Genomic DNA, 19,399 nt, shown 5'->3' on the forward strand with positions numbered 1-19,399 from the left:
ACTTTTAAATCTTATTATCTATCAGAAGTAGTCGAGAAAATACGATGATGTCCCTAGGGAGGACGGAAACTTATTTGAATGAGTGCTCGACCGCACTCGAATTATAAAAGTAGGTATGTGCATAGCCTCTCCGCTATCGATTGGATCGTCTGCATTGATGAAAGATAAAATTGAAGTATCTCAGAGCTTCACCGACCAAAGGCAAGACAAGGAGGCTTAAGGTCGAGACTGAGAGGCTTAACTATCTAATTACGCATTTATTAATTTTTGAAAATTCCTTGTAGCGATCTTTTTGATATTATACAGGATGTTAGTGACATCGTAACGAATACTAAGAGGGATGATTCAGACCAGATTCTGAGTTAATATCAAGTGGAATTTTCCGCAGTAAAATTAATGTATATTTTACTTTTTTTTTTTAAATACTATACTTTTGCGATAGAAAATTCCACTTGATATTAACGCAAAAACAATGAGCTGAATCATCCCCCTCAATATTTGTTATGATGTCACTTACACTCTGTACAAGTACATACAAGTAGATAGGTTGTTAGTGATATCGTAACGAATACTAAGGGGGATGATTCAGTACAATGATTCTGAGTTGATTTCAAGTGGATTTTCCTGTCGGAAAATTCATGAAAATTTTAGTGATTTTTAAATTATTTTCCGTTCCATACTTTTGCGATGGAAAATTCCACTTGATATCGACTCAGAATCATGGCCTGAATCATCCCTTAAAGTTTTCTTTACGATGTCACTAAAACCGTGTATAAATTTCAGAAATGAGATCCTGGTTTGCTATTTTACGTCTTTGTTATTATTTTATGGTAAGTATGACGATAGGGTATTTGATTGGGTCAAAGATAAATTATAAAATTATAATAGTCTAACATGATCAAAAATCGATCTTATTTTACTTTTCGACTTATTTTCGAATTTTATTTATAAATTAAGTCACAATGAGTACGACATTTGACGGCTTTTAATGATGACGACACAGGACAGTATTTCCATAAAAAGTATCTTATTTGACTAGGTTGTCAAGTAGCCTATTACGGGAAATTGCATAGCGAACAAAAGACATCAACGCGCATTAACTTTTCATCATAATTTATGTGCCATGAAAAACAGTTCTATTTACCCAATCTATCAAGTAGATGGTCTATTAGAAAAATTCAATAACTGAGAGTGATATCAGTATTTTGGTGTTATCAGTCAAACGACATTATGAAGTAGAATAGAACATCCACCTATAGTGGTTCAGAGAGGTGTGAACATAAATTAATTTGAATTGGTTTTACAACGTAATACAAGAACATAAGCTTACGACAATATCCCAATGGGGTAGTCAGACATCCATCACAAGATGAACTATGTACCCACACCTGTTCGAGCTTCCAAGGTGATAAGTGATGAAACGTATTACCGTCTATAATGGTCGAGCCAGTTACCGGGTTTCGAACCCGCGCCTCGTTTTTGTTTTATTGGTGTTAAAGGTATTTTATGAATATTAGTAATTATAAACGCTGTGGTTGTTGCAGTTGGAGGGGTCGGACGCAGCTGCGGACGACCCTGTTCACCTCAAGAGACGGGTGGGACTCTTCAGTGGGGTGGCTCTAATCGTCGGTACCATGATAGGTCAGTATCTTGTTTTCAGATTAAGTAAAAAATAAAAGAAATACGGAACCTCTTACAGATGATAATTATAACGTACACGTGCAGTGGACTTTAATCATTTCACATTATTTATGCTTCGAAGAGCACGTTAATCTAATAGTTTGGACCTGTACTGATCGTTAAACTCAAGCATTGTCATGTGGGTTTGATGTAATGTTAATCTCTTTGGGGTTCAGCACGAGCACATACTTTCGTAATACAAAAGAAAAACGCAACCCATGTCAAAATGTAGGTACATACTTATAAGAAGATGTGTCAGAGGATAAAGATTGAGAAAACCGTGACAAATTGTACACTTCTAAGCGTGCTAGTACCGGTCACATGCTTATTCGTATTTATACTGGACATAACGTCATTTACTAAGTTAATAGGTACCTACCACTGAATAAATTTAACTTAAAGTAAGGCAAACAAACACGGATTTTCCATTAATTAACTCATTTGAAACTTTATTTACTGTAGGTAAAGTGTTCATAATGTCATTCACTATTGAACTTCATCCAATCCTGGGTACCTGTAGTCTCCTGGATACACTCAAGGGGTTTATAGCGATCTTACTTTATTATCTGTGGTTCGATGCTTTCAACAGTTTCAACGAATGTAAAGGTCTTTTCAACTTCTGAAAACATTGTTCAAAATGGTATAGAGCTGAGGTTCTGTACTACAGTTAGAAATATTCATAATCCATTATTAGTTACTTACGATAATAGTCACTAGTGACTGTCCACTAACAGTGACTGGCAACAATATGGCGCATAAAAAATATTTATTTTAATATAATAATTTGGCTGTTTATTTCAGGATCAGGAATATTCGTCTCGCCCTCTGGGCTTTTGGAGCGCACGGGCTCAGTGGGCATAAGCTTCATCATATGGATGGCATGTGGCCTGCTCTCGTTGCTAGGTAAGACAATGCACCTTGATATAAGTACCTACATAATTATAATCCAATGCCAATGGTCTATCATATTAGATAGGGCACACTCCCTCTGTAGATTTTTACATTCGGGAAGATAGCGGCTGAACGGATTATATATTTTCCAATAGCACCCAATTCAGTATACCTAGATTCTAATTATAATACCGAGGTAGATTGTATTATACTTGTGGAGCCACAAGTCGTCATTAGGACAATCTGCAGCCTCCTTTGATTTTGGCGTCCACTAGTAGATAGATATGATAATCTGTATTGTGTATAATTTTGTAACACAATACAGCAAGAAACAAGTCAAATTTATAGATATCTATAGATTGTAATTTTATTGTACTTTACACTGTTTATCAGGCATTAAGAACATAACAAATAAAATGCTGATGGAGATTGCTTGTTTATTATAAGTATTATCTTCACATAAGTGGACATGAAGTGTTTCATGTGTTGACATATACAAGGACATATTACTTTTTGCTGTGATATACGTAGTAAGTATTATCTACTTATTATATTAATCTGAGTGGGAGTATAGAGAGTAGAGACTTTGCAAACAAAAACGTACGTACCCGCATTTTAATTAAATTTTATTTACGACTTTTACGAGAGTACGAAATTAGTAAACAGCCCTTGCTGACATAAAAAGCAATTAAGTATGATATGAAATTATTCAAATTGCAAGTTCCTTAATAATAACACAACCAACATTTGCAATAAGAGCGTTTTTTGACTACACCGAGCATATACTTCCAATAAATTACAGTTGGACGACAGAAAGCATAACCTAAATAACTTAATTAATTTGGTCGGACATCACTTTTATATGTGACTTACATAGGTCAAAGAAGTAACATATTCCTACTAAAATAACGCTAACAACATCTAGAGCACATTCTTGCCTATTATTCTGATAAATAACTAACACCTGCCTAGTTTTAAATCTCAGAAATCGCTTACCAACAGAAATGAAATGAGGCCAGGCTATTAATTTGCTGATGTTTCTTATACGTTACAGTAAGTATATGCAAGATTGCTCGATGTTCGTACACTATCGTAAAAATAATAAACATTTATTTCCGTATATCAGATCTAAGTATGTTATAACGTCATTTATTGTGAGAAAAAAACAGAGAGAGTTATAGCAACTAAGAAGTAAAAAAAATTACACTTATACATAGTACCTAAGTAATAAGATGTTGGTAACGAACGAGTGGCATCTTATTAGGTTGGTCTCCTAACACTGTAGCTCTTAATGATGACTTGTGGCTTTGCTCACACCAATGTAGTATGGACACGAGTATTAATATGGATATATGCTTTAGTACCATGTCACATTAACTTTATTGACAAATTGATCTGTAAATCTTACTGAATGTCGAATATGGTAATGCGACAGGGTTCTAAATTGCATGGTATTGCTCATGAAATGATATTGCTTTATCCAGGGGCGCTCGCGTACGCGGAGTTGGGGACAATGAACACGTCTTCAGGTGCTGAATACGCTTACTTCATGGACGCGTTCGGGGGGCCGCCGGCGTTCCTCTTCTCTTGGGTAACTGACCTACAACACTACTCCCATCGCTAACGTTGTCGTATACACTAGCTGTACGGTCGCGGTGAGATAATTTTCGATGAACGCACATATAGCTAGATTAGCATCGCTTGTATCTTAACTGATCGGCAACTTGAAACATCGCACTTTATTACTACTACTTACTAGTTACTATTCAGTAACTTTATTCAAAGTCTGTAGATTCCTTTCTATCATCATAAGTATTGTAATTATCTATTGATTATTATTAAAGGTACCTACTTCTTATGTGTAGCATGGTGACTTTATTGTCTAATTCTATCGCATTATTCTCAAGTATGTCAATGCGCTATCATTGTTCATCAGTCGTCAGGAACTACTAATTAACGAGTTACCAAAATGAAATTTACTTCTACTTATAGAAGAATGACTTCCTATTATTAATTTCTAGGTGTCTACATTGGTACTGAAGCCTTCGCAAATGGCAATAATCTGCTTGAGTTTCGCTAAGTACGCAGTGGAACCGTTTGTGTCGGAGTGTGAACCGCCGGATGCCCTCGTCAAACTGGTCGCGGTCATATCCATTGGTAAGTTGATTCCAGGTCGATTTGTCAACCAATTAATCGTTTAAATGTGACAAAATACGTTTCATTGCTGTGACACAGAACTTGAGACGTTATTGTTGTACTTAATTAGGATACTTGACAACGTAGTCAAATGAGATACTTCTTACGAAACATCAAAACGATACTTTTCTTTGGAGTTTGAATGGAAATACTGCCCTGTGACATAGTCAATAAAAGCGGTCAAACGTCGTACTCATTATTACTTAGTTCATGAATAAAATTCGAAAATAAGTAGAAAAGTAGAATGAGATTGATTTTTGGTCATCTTAGACCGCCATCTATTTCTAGTTTAGCATTTTATAATTTATCTTTGACCCAGTCACATATCCAGTTAGAGAACGTTCACTTATCGCTGGTGCAATTTTCTTTAGATTGGCGATTTCTCTAAATAATACCTAAATAAGACCTTGATCACCAATAAATATGTTTTTTTCTTACTTTAATATATTCTGCTCACTTCTATAGAGATACAGGTGTGATTTTATGTATATAGGTAAATAAATAAATAAGGGAGAGCACGCACGAACTACCTGTCTCGCTCGCACTAACGTTGTCTAACGTATGAAAATAATATTACTTAATTATTAATATAATATTGACAGAAAGAGCCCTCGTTGATGTCTTTTGTATGAAATTTTCAATGTACTCTATTATTTGACATTATTATAGCCAACGACGCTAAATGTTAAATTAATAATATCATTCCGACTATAATATTCTAGTTCTAAATTTAAATGAGGACTTGAACTCTCTTTTTCAAATTATTTACTTACATTAACGTACTTCTTTTTCTTTTTAGTAATGATATTAGCGGTGAACTGCTACAGCGTGAACCTGGCGACCAACGTGCAGAACATCTTCACGGCAGCTAAACTGGTAGCGATAGCCATCATCGTGTGCGGCGGAGCTTACAAACTGATATTAGGTAATAAACGCTACAGACTGCAACCTTGTAGTCAATTTTCATTATATTATCACTTGTTAATGACATCTTAGAGACCATTGTGATGTTTTATAGTACATTTATGACGTCTTAAAGTACATTTTAGCGAACATTTTGACATTTAGTGTACATTTATGACATTTTAGAGTACATTTGTGACATTCAAATTTTATGACGATCAAAATTATATCAAGCAGCGATCATAATCATGTTTATCTACATCGTACATAAAAGGTCTATCCATCAACTCACGACATTCACGGGCATTCGCATTAGTACCCAATCATTTAGTCGTAATGGGATGTAAATATTTGCGTATACAGACTGACAGGTGGTTGTGTCCGTATGGTGCAGGTAATACGCGACATTTACAGGAGCCAAACTTCGCCAGTAGTACGGCGACTCTGGGCAACATTGCCACTGCATTCTACACCGGCCTGTGGGCCTACGACGGTTGGAATAACCTCAACTATGTCACTGAGGAAATAAAGAATCCATCCAGGTAAGTCAACTTTTGTTATGTGAAATATTAACGGCCTTCTCGGCCCAGTGGTTGACCGTTGGGCTCACGATCCGGAGGTCCCGGGTTCGAATCCCGGAGGAGACACATCACAAAAATCACTTTGTGAACCCTGGTTTGGTTAGGAGATTACATGCTGATTGTCCGAAAGTAGAATGATCCGTGCTTCGGAAGGCACGGTAAGCCGTTGGTCCCGGTTCCTACTTACTGAGTTCGTAGTCGTTACGTGAGTAATGTCAGGGACTTAGGCGGCTCAATAATAACCCTGACACCAGGGTTGAAGAGGTTGTGGTAATCCGCCTCTTAACTCACACTATAGAAGATGTGAAATATTTAGTCTATGTAGATTATTTATGTGTTTAGCAGGGTCAAAAATGTGTTACCGAGCGGAGGTTCTCGAAGGAGTTTGCTCCATATCCTATTCGGTTACATTACAGAGAGAGTAATGCAAAAGTAGCCCCTGCCGCTGCGGAATGTAAATTAGAATGTAATGAGATACGTCCAAATAAGAATGTCGATTGTCTTCATTTGAGTTATAGTGGAAATCTCCTGAGAACGATCGACATTCTTCTTATTCGTAATAACCCGCTTTTTCTCACGATAGTTGATAGATAGGGGCGCAAAGTCGATAATAGCTAGTAAGTAGATTAGTAGCAAACTATTTATATTTAAAGTGGAAGATGTAAGTAGTAGAGTTAGGTATTAGTAATCAATTATATATCAACAGTATAAATAAAAAAATAACTGTTTGAGACCTTATATACAGCAACAATTTATAAGAAATAATTTCTACAAAACGACGAATTTCTTGTGTACTTTTACCATATCTCTTACCTCAAAACAAAGCATATACAGCTCTTCGACGCTTCTTAAACCTTACGCCTGATTATAGAAACCTTCCAATGAGTATTATAATCGGGATCCCCCTGGTGACGCTGTGCTACGCGCTGGTGAACGTGTCCTACCTCGCGGTGATGTCTGTGAGTGAGATGGCGGACAGTGAAGCCGTGGCCGTCACCTTCGGCAACCGCCTGCTCGGACCCATGGCCTGGCTCATGCCGCTCGCAGTCACGATATCTACCTTTGGATCCGCTAACGGCACCTTATTCGTCGCAGGAAGGTACGTCAACGTATTTAAAACACATCGAAAGGCTATTCACTAAAACTCTGAGTCTCAACTATCTCTACATTAGAGTAAGTGATATAGTCAGTGCACTAATATAAGATTCAGATCGGCACTATTTACGGCAAGTGGTTGCTTATGTTGCATTAAGTGTACGAATGTAGAGTCAAAGTTTATATTTAGCATATATGAGAGGTAGCTTTCGGTTTAATGAGCGAAATGTTTGTTTCTGAATGAAATGTTTGATTTGGTTTCAGTATGTTTGAAAATATTACTGAATTTCTTGTTCTATAGAACAACGCAAATCTTGAAATTTTAAATGAAGCAGTGTAGGTACTGAAATTGTCCTTCATTTGCAGGTTGTGTTTCGCAGCTTCGCGAGAAGGCCATTTGCTGGACATCCTATCATATGTGCATGTGCGCCGCTTTACCCCTGCACCTGGACTGATATTCCATGTAAATATTATTTTATTTCAAGCTAAGATTTATATTTTAATAAAAGTGTATTATGCGCAAAGTGTATTAGGCGTGCATGAAACGAATGATGAATGTGGAGGAAGCAAGAGAAGCAAGTAGGTATTTTAGGGTCAAAGCAAATGGAATTCCATAGTCTCTGCTTATCCCGGTGGGAAATGGGTGTGTTATGTATGTGTGTATTATAAAAAAAACAAAACCTACAATAAATAGTTTTCGTTACCTAAGCGCAAAAAATTGCAACACGATTTTAAACGCCCGTTTCTTTAGAGGCGGCGCGGCAGATTTCTATATCAAAATGTGGATACACACTCGAATATTACAGAAAAATCGCCCTGGAACATTCTCGGTCCCACTTCTGTGTAGCGAGTTAAAAGTGAAAATCCCTGTGCTTTGTTTGACATTAATTTGTAGTAACAAATACGTAAATAAATTTCAGTCCCTGATAGCGGTAGCGATGGTGCTCTACGGGACGATCGACTCTCTAATAGACTTCTTCTCATTCACGGCGTGGATCTTCTACGGAGGCGCCATGCTCGCTCTCATTGTCATGAGATACACTAAACCACACGCACCGAGGCCTTACAAGGTAAGTCTAAGTTCAGTCAGTTTTGCTTTTAACACAATTTTTGCAACTAACTTTCACGATGTCCGTTTGAAAAACTCTATAAGGAGATTGTATCGTATGATTATGGTCTCGTGGCTCCAGATTAGATTAGTGTGAGAATTAAATACTTACTGAAAGGATGATGGTACTAAGTAAGGGAGGCTTATACCCTAGCGTGAGATGATGCAAGCAGATTGGATAGATATATATGATTTGCTCAACATACTTAGTTATTTTTCAATGAAACCCGGTAATACGGTTGTCAATGATGAGTACAAAATTAGATCCAGTTATATCCAGATATAGCTAATTCAAAATAACGATCTCTCTTCATGCCAGGTGGACAACGAAACGGCAGACTGAGTATCAACAGAATACGTAGTCTTTTTTATAAAAAAAAAAAGTACTTTTCTAGCTTTATACTTACGCAAAGTTTCAAATTTCAGGTGCCTATAGTCATCCCATACATCGTCCTGATAGTATCAACGTACCTGGTGGTCGCCCCAATAGTGGACAAGCCCCAATGGGAGTACCTGTACGCAGCCGCGTTCATCCTCGCTGGACTGGTGGTCTACATACCATTCGTCAAGTGGGGATACTCTCTACCTTTTATGGGTAAGTAAATGTCTTTTACAAGTACGGTCACGCACAACTAAAGTATAAAGGTACACAAGTACCTATATATAGCAATAGTTTGGAACCCTTTCGCATTAACATTAGTGAGACTAAATGCGATATTTCTCTAATGAGACTGTACATATAAACTTTACAACTTAGTAAGATTTTTCTCCATTCCGCCTAAACATTACATCAATATAAAGCTTGTAATGTGAGCTTATAATAAGTGCTAAGTAAGTTTTAAATCTAAAAAGTTAGAAGTAGTATATTTTGCCGTAAAAGTGGTGTTAGAAGATAAAACGTGTGAACATAGGTACTTATTAATAAAAATATATATTTTATTTCAGATAAAATTACAGTTTTCCTGCAAATGATCCTGGAGGTGGTCCCGACATCTACCACATTTGAATATTAAGACGTCCCTGCTGGACTTTAAAAAGCATTTGTGAAATTATTTTTATGTGTAGATAGGTATCTTATCATCGGATCATGATTCATCAATTTGTGATTATTTTTATCAACGGTTGAGTACATTATTATTTTAAAGGCAATATTGTCTTGTACAAGAACCGAAATTTTATAACAGCCTTTGGCAACTTTTTATATTAGTCTGAAAAATTGTTCTTAATGTTTTTTTGTACATTACTTACTTTTAAATTATTTTTATACCCCTTTTAATGTAGCATGATTAGAATGACAGCAGGGTAGAGATATATCGCCTAGCGCGCAAGCGACGAGAGATATATGTCACTCTAACTATACTACATTAAAAGAGGCATAACAACCCTAATTCGCGTACATTGGAGTATCGTGGCGTGCTAAGCAATACTTATAGAACTTAGAATGTGTCTGTAATAGATTTTGTGAGGCCAGTCAGTGTTAAATAGTGATTTCTCATAGAGCAATACGGGCTTCCAGCGGACCGAAGGGGGGTAAGTAATAATGTTTGCGGGGCGGGAGAGAATCTGCGACACTTTAATTTGTAGTTGTACCAATTGTCGATAGAAGCATTTATCTATGAATTCGAAACGTCGTCAAGGGAAATTAGGTTTAGTTATTATAATCAATATAGGACTAATTATTACTTTATAATTTGACAAAATAACTGAATATTTATATATTTTTACATGATTGTATACACGAGAGCCATGACTCCTTTCTCTTTGACATTTCTATCGATAACTTTCTACAAACTGGTAAGCACTATGGCTCAGTGACAAGATCAGTCGCTAGGATACTAAGTAGTTTTCCATTGTACAAATCACTGTGGGCTTAGCACCGTAAGCGTGCGACTCTTTTTTGCCTCGACATACGTCACCCGTCACTCTCTCACAGTACTTCACAGAAAGAGACAGATGATCTCTGTCGCGGCGAGAAAGAGTCGCGTGCTAAGCCCACGGATGTGCAAATACAGAGAACGTATTGATTATGTTCTCTTTGACGTAGACCCGGAGGGGAACGCCCACAGAACACTAGTACTCTCGGAACGCCTGCGTATGACTACTCTTCTCCTCGTGTTGCTCTAAGTAATTATCTAGACGATTCCTGTTATTTCAAATTGAATGTTTTAGATTCAGTAAAGTAAGCGTAATAAGAAAACTAAAATTAATAGACACTTTTAGAATAATATGGGTAACAATGGACAGAACAATGTATGAAAAGCCTATCCAAAATGGTCTAATCCAATAATGTTAAATGGTCTCACCAAATTTAAATTTCTAAGATTGATACTCGTACCATTCACATAACGATGTTTTAGGTAAGTAATTGTAATAAAGAAACAGCCAATTGATACTATTTTTGTGAGAAATTAGCTAAATATGAAATATGTAGTAATTTCATGGCTCATTTCATTAGTTTGCACGAATCATTCCTCTGCAGGGCTGCGCCGGCGGGAACAGTATCCACTCGCGGCGTCGAGTCCTTTTCGCGTCACTATGAGTGATTGTGCTAAACTCATAGTTTCTTAGCTCATCGTCATCTATAGTCAACCTTAGACTATAACGTTTAGTATTAGAATTGTTTGATTTTGATGATAAATATTTTATAAATAACTTTTTGCAGTAACCGTAACCCTCGTATGGGATAGTTTGTACATTTAGTAGCGTAACGCTCAATTTTACGCGAGCTATAATTAGGCGGCAATGGGGAATAATTTCGCAATACTCTTTGGCAATGATATCTTGGTAGAACATATAACATCACGGTATAAAGGTATTGGAAAAGCGTATAGTAGGTGTACCTTAATCAATTTCTTCGTGTGATAATAAAGTTAGCATCTATTGGAGCTTGTATAAGTACTGTTATCCTAAATTATGTAGTCAAGAGTGTATTTGCCGTCTACCTATCCCATTTTCAAAGACTAAAGTGTGTTTTAACAATAATAACATGTTTAGACAGTTAGAAGTTTGCGACCGGTAAAATTTGGTCCTATCATTCCTTACCGGGGCAGGCAGACACTGTTAGCATTGTGTTTATTGAAGTTATTTTATATTATTATTGACTGTTATGAAAATTTTGACAAAAGCGTTTTACAAATTAATATATAGATGAACCCTAGTACATAGATACATATTATCATGTATTGTGCTTAGAAGCGCTGGCCCATCTTAAAAGGTCATCAATGATGGTATTGTATGGTTTCTATTATGGTAAATTCTAAGCAAACACGGGCACACAGTAAGTACACACCTAACGATGTGATATTGTTATGGGTAAAACGGATGGTTTTATTTTGTGTACAAAATAATATCATAAAATTCATACATATTTAAAAACCAAATGTACTTATCTCTTTATGAAAGAGAGCAGAATTATTATTGTTACTATCAATGAATTGAATGAAATTTTAATAAAGACAAACAAAATTATTGGTGTTTCACTAAGAATTTTCTGTATCCCACTGTTGTATGTATATTAATAGTGGCTGCAAGTTGTCTTTGATTACTTGTGGCTCTGCCCACCCCATTAGGGACAACGGGCGTGAGTTTATGTATGTGTATGTATATGATCATTAAATAAATAAAAACAAAAATGTAAGTCAACAATTTCATTTATTGTTATGAATAAACAAAGATCATCTGTCAATAAACTAGACCTCTGCACGTTACAATACAATATGAAAATAAAGGAAAATTTTTGACATATATATTTACGTAGCCGTAATTACTCATTATCTAGATATGGACATTAGCTAAGGAGGTTGGAGGCACTTACTCGAGATGCAAATTATGAGTGGCTATTCTCACAAACGCAGTCCAAAGCCGTGATTAAACAAAGGTATCTTAATGTACAAGGGACTCGGGTTAAGTTACTCACGTACTTCAAAAGCGCATAATCACGGGTTTGCAAGGCACCTGTGCGACTATGCCCTATAACACAGTTCACAATAGTTCAGTAACTTGACGTGTGTTTTCTATAACTTATATATTTTTTAAACTATACGTGTACCCACGTCTATCCTATGAGATAATTACAAGTTAATGTAAACTTGTCTCAATATTATACATATGCGACATAAATAGTAGTAATAATTGTAAAATATTCAATATCTTCATGATATTATATGGTCAAAGCTACTGTACTAATGTGAACTATTCAAGTAAAAACATTAAGTTAACGGAACAATGAAGAACACCCAAAAAAAATGTGTTTACTAAGCTTGGTAATAAATTACGACTTGATGTACAGTTACAGGGAATCAACAAGGAAGGAGAGAAGGCTAAACACATGTCATATTTCTCGTATTAACAAAGCTCACGAATAAATTCCCAATTAGGCTAGTAAGAGGTACATCCATCACACGATGAACTAAGTACCCACGCTTCCCCGGGCTACGCTGTTTCGAAATGTCTTGCTATTACGAATACAACCTTAGGCCGCGTACTGGTCAACAAGCGGGAGGGTGGCGGTAGTGTGACATTGTCGCTGCCAGCACCGTTCTGATTCTCGCTGTCGTCCATCACAAGGCCTTAGCGCTAACAGATACTGTCACTGAGTCACCGAAAATCGTTACAAATAGTCGTCGATTGCTGCCTACATCTAGCCATACTTGAGAGCGTCAGAGTTCGTCGGCTCTCGGAGTCACGGAGCAATAAGAAAGAGTTGGCGATAGTTCATTGAGAAAGCAAAATTACGGGGCGGAAGACGGGATTTTGCGGAAGACTAAAAGTGCACGGCGCGGCGTAAAAAGAAATTAATATTAAAGTAACCAAACCACGACTTTTGGGCCGGATTATTTGAAACGGGTAACATTCATATGCCAACTCTTTCTTATTATGTGTTAGGAGTCGACTGTCGTAAACGACATGCAACGACTATCGATAAAACAGATATATATTTATCTTAGCACTCTCTCTTGACATTTCTCTTCTTTCTATGCGTGCCAGCCCTATTGAAATCCACCGGATAAGAGTATAAGGTTATTCAATGTATAGTTATGCATGTACAATGTTTCAGCTCAAAGCTGTCGGCCATAATTCATAAAAAGTTAGTGTTGACTTAGATAGTTACCTTCGACAAGCTCTGGTAAGCATTCTTCATAACTAATTAAACTATAGGAAATTATATGATAAACCTTTATAGAGCTACATGTAACGTTTAAAACCTAAGGTGTGGTTTATTCTTCATCATGTGCCTGAAACAAGGAAAATGTTGGTAACTACTTCATGTATCATATCATAAAATAGGTAATGAATAAATAATAAACATAATCACATCTATCACCGTTACCTACTCAGCGTAGGGTACACATTCAAAAGGTGATTGTGAAGGTAATAACGACGTATCGATTTCTCATGCGAACTGTGAAAGCCGAGATAGTTACGCCTAAAACATTTGAAGTAAAACCTAAGAACCATTTTTTTTAAGTTATTTTTTTTGTATTTAGGTAGTCCCTGTAAACTTGTGATCTCAACGCTTATTGGAGGGATTGACCGAAGTACACACAGGACGTGAAATCGTGGAAACGTGAAAAGATCAAGGGCAAAGCCTTTCCAGCAGTGGGATCGGATAGGCTAAATAAGTTTTATCTCAATCTGTATGCAGCCACTGGGGGATATAGGTCTCCTTTCTTTCACGCCATTCCATTGCTCTCCGGTATATTTCACATGTCATCCGACCATCGAGCTGGTGGGTGGTTTCGAAATTGTATACGAATAAGTTGAATAATTAGTAATACTTACTTATCTAAGGTCTCCCAGAAGCTGAGCAGTATGGCGCGGTCGAGATGCCGCTTGGTGCGGCTAAGGTTCAACACGGTGACGGCCCAGCGCGCCACGTTCGCGTCCAACTTCATCTCGTCGAACTTTAAGTGAAATGCGCATACTGAAACAAACGACTCAATATGTGATGCGTCCTTCGACGACTTAGGCAAGCTGTGGTAAAGTTCGTTTTCGTTAAATGAGCCAGTCAGGGATATCTGGCGGCATAATCATAACCATAGCCTGGACACTATTAAAAATGTCGTTCTTACCGTGTGTGCGAGCGACACAGACAATACACTCGCGTTCCTTTACTCTTTGACAGTTTTAAAGACCATTGGTTAGGTAAATCAAGCTCGCTCTAAGCTCGTATTGGTGCAGGGAAGTGTCCCTTTTATACATTTATTGTAGTATTATCATTTATTCTTTGCCATAATCATAGCCTTATATACGAATAAGAGCGTATTTGCGGGACTTTTTTGAAGTATATAAAATAAGTTTACAAAACTAAGTTGTATTGTAGCAACTGGACTAAACAGTAGGTCTAACTCCCTCATGGATTATTTTTATTTGACGAAAAAGTCTGCCATATAAAGGATCTAACAATGAACAATATACAATGCAATGCTACTTACTATGAGCGAAGATCTGCACTGGGTTGCCGTCCCAGGGCCAGCCCTTGAACTGCCACGCGGGCCCCTGCACGAACACCGCGACCACGCGGTCCCACTCCGCCGCCGACAGCCTCGCCGGGTTGTCCACCACTCTGTATGGCACCTGGGTAAAAAAGAATATATAATATAATAATCATTTTTAAAGATTCGCGCACTTTATTCATACGTTATTAAATGTTAAATAAGTTAAAAACAATTACCTTTGTACAATACAATATAATTTGTTATTGCACAGAAGGAACATACATAATATGTATAGTATAACACAAGAATATAATTTGAACAAACATAAAAAAGGCGGCTTTATTGCTTATTGGTAAGGTAGGTGGTTATATTGGTAGGAAGCCTTTAAACGTTTTTTTAAGTACAAGTTCTTGAAACGGAGCGGAGACATGCGGAATCGCGCTTGCGCAGATGGTCTGTCGTTCTCTCTTTCGAAAAATGAATACTATGATAAGTTATACATAACATATACGATAAAATTCTATAGCAATGACAGATGAATGATAACGATAAAAGTCACATAACGCAGTTGTGACATATAAAATATTATTTATAAAATTTATTATTATTTATCATTATATTAAATTATATATATATATATATATATATATTATTATTATTTATAAAATATTATTTATAGAATACGTACCGTAATGGAAGCAGCGGTGTTTGGAGCATGCTCCCCAGCTGGGCCTTTCCTTCTTTGTAAAAGTACTTCGTTTTCACGTGCAGCGCCTTCCGATTTCTTTTGCTCCACTGGCACAAATCTATGAACAAATTTAATAAATTGAGTATGCTTAGAAAAAAGTAGTTGAAGTTGTATTATTATCTGACGATGCTCAATTTAATAAATAAAAATGTTAATAATAATAATGTATTTAATAAATATATCATTGACAGAAAATCTGAAATTTCAATTTTAACAATTTCAGCTACTTCTGTCCCTACATATTCAATGGTGTTCATCCATTTGATTCAATTTAAGACTAGCCTAAAACATTACACCATGTATCGTAATATACGAGTATGTAACTCTTGTAACGAGTTATTACCCAAATTAATAGAAGATAGATTGAGAATAGCTACATTTTCTTTTTTTTTACCTAAGATCCTATTTAAACTCACTTACTATCGTAACGTGTTACGCCTAAGGAAAAGAAGCAGCACAAAAAAAAGGTGGTACGAGTATGTTAAAGTAAACAAAATTCGACTAACTTGAGATCCTGCAGCATGTCCTTGACGTTGTACATGGAGATGAGTGAGGTGGCGGCGGCGGGGATGATGATGATGGGCGTGCGCGAGGGCCGCTTGCCGCCGCCCGACGGGGGCCGCGCCGCCGCCACCGGCAGTAGCTCGCGCCGCGGCGTCGCTGACATCGCCACCGACCCGTTTTCTGCATGGAAATCGCATATTTATCTTTTAAACGCATGACTTATAAATAAAAAACCTTCCCCAATGCGTCACATCAAGGCAGGCAAGGTTTAAGTTGAGCCGTACTTCCGCTTACTCCTTAGCGGCTTACAGCTATTTAGGCTAACATAAGACTCGGAGGGAGTAATGCAAGTCTAGCTCGGCGCCCGATACCAATTGGTGCGGAGAGTTACTGTTCTATACATAGTATTATTTTGTATATACGGTAGCTTCAGTTGTGACTGAAGATGCTTCAAAGTGATTCTGAATCCAACTGCATTTTCACTAATTAATATAACTTACGTGGCATTTGCCGTGGATGATTCGGTGTCTGTGGCGCACGCGCAGCCACCGGCACGCTCGGGCCTTCAGTCACCGACTTCAATGTCATACCGTGGTATGTACCCATAGTGTCGATCTTGAACCCTTCAGTCTCTGTAACAGTAAAAAATATAACAATAAGTAATTTTGATACTTTAAAATGATGTCACACTTTTAAATCTTTATAATATGTCTGAGCAAAGCAGACCAATATACATAATATAATGAACTAATGAAATTACAAATTACAACATTCCATAACTTAAACAGCCCATATAAATCCCTCACTGGGCACAGGTCTCCTTCCAATATGAAGCATAATCCACCCTGCTGCTCCATTATGGGTTGGTTTGGACTTACACATCATAAAATTATATACATTATGCAGCATTTCAGAAGTAGCCAAGACTACTTTACCTTCTTTCTGCCTAATGAATCGCTCCTGATCGTATCTGTTGTACTGCGCCTGTTGCGCCGGCAGGGCGGTGGGCTGTGGCATGACCACGGGCTGGGGCCGCGGCGCGCCTGGCCTGCCTTCCTCTCGGGCCCTTATACTGCCCAGCAGAGCCAATATACTTTTGGCAAACATCTGCAATGATTTGTGATTTGGCAATTAGTCTGTCAGCTAGTCTTTTAATAAAAATAATAATGCTGCAAAATACTGCTATTGTTTCTTTTAAGATTCCCTACCCACTTCTCCATTTACATTACTTACCTTTCCATTGCTTTGTAATACTGTGGTTCTAGTCCTCCATTGCCGTTCCCGGCTGATGATATCTTTGGTAAGGTCCACATCGTAATCCAGGATAGCCCTCAAATCTGACCCGACCACACCTAATGTGTCCGAGTAGTCATTACTCTTTATTGTAGTTCTCTTCTTGGCTAGACGTTTTGCTTTGATGGCAGCAATTTTCTCAACTGACATAGCCTCTGACAGTGATCTAAAAAAATTATATCATCATTACACTGAATCACTCATCCAAACATGTCAGTCTTAGAACTTGGACACCATACTATGCATACTATGCTTAGCTAGACAATAATACTAAACATAAACATTAAAAATAGATAATTATGTTAGAAAATGACAAATATGGAACAAATCATATTTATAGGAGTCTTGTAGGCAGTTGGTTTTTGCAATACAATACAAAGCAGAAGCTCTCATTTGGTAATTTTTCTTATTCATTTGTTAAAATGTATGTAATTGAATAAACATGGCCTTCTAATTATAATCTCCAATACAGTGGTATTGCATTGATTATGGTGATTAGTGAATCATTACCACTGTATTGGACGGTGATTAGTGAATCATTACCACTGTATTAGTTAATGACCTTAAGCAAGTACCTAATAGAAAGCTTAAAGAAAGTCATTAGTTAATGCTCACTTGATGTTATCAACAGTCACAGAGGCTTCTTTCGGTGCATCAAGGCGAGCAGCCAACTGCTCACGCACTTTCTGCACATGTGTCTCCTCAATACGAGGCTTCTTAGCCGCAGATTCTCCACCTTCATTGTCATGTGTGCGTTTTACCTAAAAATGGATTCAATACAATCAACTGTCACAAATTTTAAAAGATGACTTCTACAGATTATGCTAATTGAAGAGTGTTATTTTTTTAATTTAAATTGCCAATATGGTAGCAGTATGGGTGACAGCTTTTTATGTAATCAAAACAACTCGTTACTTATATACAAATATCTAACAAAATGAAAATCTTACGAAATAGGAATAACCCCTGCTTGCACAGTTTCATTACCTGAGTAGGTATTTCCAATGGGGCACTCTTATCTATAGATGCACAGGTAGCAGTTTCTCCATTCAAGTATGCCAATAGCTCCTTTCTGTCTGGGCGGCGTACTGCAGGGATGTTTGCAGCCTAAAACACATGCATAACAAAATGTAAAATCAAATATAAAATTTCTAAGCACTCACAATAAGCAAGTGCTGGGCAATATACATGTATCGTCAATAAATCACAGCAATCAAATGTGAGTATACTTACAGCAGCTTGTCTAACATACACTGGATGTGTCAATTGTATATTCTTGAGAATGAACAGCAGGCATTCTAAAGTATAGTATTCCTTCACACTGCCCTCCTTTCCAGAACTAAAATAAAGTTTTTATTATTAACTTTGTAATTATGCATATCTTGTCCAAAATTTTTAAGTGCAGAATTTGGAAAGTACACAGCTTTTATATTGAAAATAGAACATTAATGAAGCATTAACTTACCCCCACATGAGATAATTGGTCTTAACATTTTTCGGCCAAGAAAATTCACCAAATATTATTTGATTATCACGTTCAATTATTTCTTTTTTATTTACATTATACTGGCGGAGTAAACTCAGCGGGTCCGCCATGATTACGTAGTGTGGTAAAAAACACTTTTACTGCCTCAAAAATCTTCTGAAAATCACTTAAATGTTACAGAACAATACTTAACACACGTTTGAAGATACTGTTTCCTCGAAAAACATAATGTATTCGTTTTATAAATCACCACGAAAATAGAAAGAAATCATTTCTCTATAACCAACAGCACGCACCAGAGTTGTCAAATAGACTGACCACAGATAAAAATAAATTGACATGCACATTGGGCTGATACTTGCAAGATACTTGCTTCCCCCCACCTCCCAAGGGCAAGGCAAAGAGAACTATGCCCATACAGCCATGTCTTATGTATTTTTTTCTTGATGATGAATAATGAAATGATGAAAGGTAATG

At 37.0% G+C, this 19,399-nt stretch overlaps 2 protein-coding genes across 4 annotated transcripts in view; one reads left to right on the top strand and one right to left on the bottom strand.

The window, feature by feature from the left end:
* Positions 1–11,922, top strand: part of LOC126381762 (b(0,+)-type amino acid transporter 1-like) — a 29,356-nt gene extending 17,434 nt beyond the window's left edge. For all 3 annotated transcript variants that reach the window (XM_050031236.1, XM_050031235.1, XM_050031237.1), the window contains exons 3-13: positions 1,545–1,641; positions 2,482–2,583; positions 4,056–4,162; positions 4,593–4,728; positions 5,567–5,692; positions 6,065–6,212; positions 7,123–7,350; positions 7,713–7,809; positions 8,267–8,416; positions 8,881–9,049; positions 9,400–11,922. In XM_050031236.1, the coding sequence (XP_049887193.1) occupies positions 1,545–1,641; positions 2,482–2,583; positions 4,056–4,162; positions 4,593–4,728; positions 5,567–5,692; positions 6,065–6,212; positions 7,123–7,350; positions 7,713–7,809; positions 8,267–8,416; positions 8,881–9,049; positions 9,400–9,467 (1,428 nt within the window). In that variant the 3' untranslated portion in view covers positions 9,468–11,922. The remainder of the gene's footprint in view (positions 1–1,544; positions 1,642–2,481; positions 2,584–4,055; positions 4,163–4,592; positions 4,729–5,566; positions 5,693–6,064; positions 6,213–7,122; positions 7,351–7,712; positions 7,810–8,266; positions 8,417–8,880; positions 9,050–9,399) is intronic.
* A 166-nt stretch (positions 11,923–12,088) lies between these two features.
* On the bottom strand, positions 12,089–19,254 carry LOC126382051 (parafibromin). Its single transcript, XM_050031737.1, has 12 exons — positions 18,902–19,254; positions 18,670–18,775; positions 18,424–18,543; positions 18,052–18,197; positions 17,377–17,602; positions 17,079–17,250; positions 16,644–16,775; positions 16,146–16,323; positions 15,580–15,697; positions 14,889–15,030; positions 14,236–14,377; positions 12,089–13,688 (listed from the first exon to the last, which is right to left on the bottom strand). Exons 1-12 carry the CDS (start codon positions 19,030–19,032, stop codon positions 13,652–13,654), a joined length of 1,650 nt encoding a protein of 549 aa, XP_049887694.1. The 5' UTR covers positions 19,033–19,254; the 3' UTR covers positions 12,089–13,651.
* Between the last annotated feature and the right edge of the window lie 145 nt (positions 19,255–19,399).

This window comes from Pectinophora gossypiella, chromosome 3, assembly GCF_024362695.1.
Source record: "Pectinophora gossypiella chromosome 3, ilPecGoss1.1, whole genome shotgun sequence".
In the NCBI taxonomy this organism is placed as follows: Eukaryota; Metazoa; Arthropoda; class Insecta; order Lepidoptera; family Gelechiidae; genus Pectinophora; species Pectinophora gossypiella.

Bases quoted from the DNA above. Each gene is read 5' to 3' on its own strand.
- LOC126382051 (XM_050031737.1), bottom strand. From the start codon at position 19,032: ATGGCGGACCCGCTGAGTTTACTCCGCCAGTATAATGTAAATAAAAAA. The intron at 18,776-18,901 runs GTAAGTTAATGC...ACTTTATTTTAG, and splicing joins ACCAATTATCTCATGTGGGG to TTCTGGAAAGGAGGGCAGTG. The intron at 14,378-14,888 runs GTAAGTAGCATT...CGTTTGTTTCAG, and splicing joins AGTGCAGATCTTCGCTCATA to TATGCGCATTTCACTTAAAG.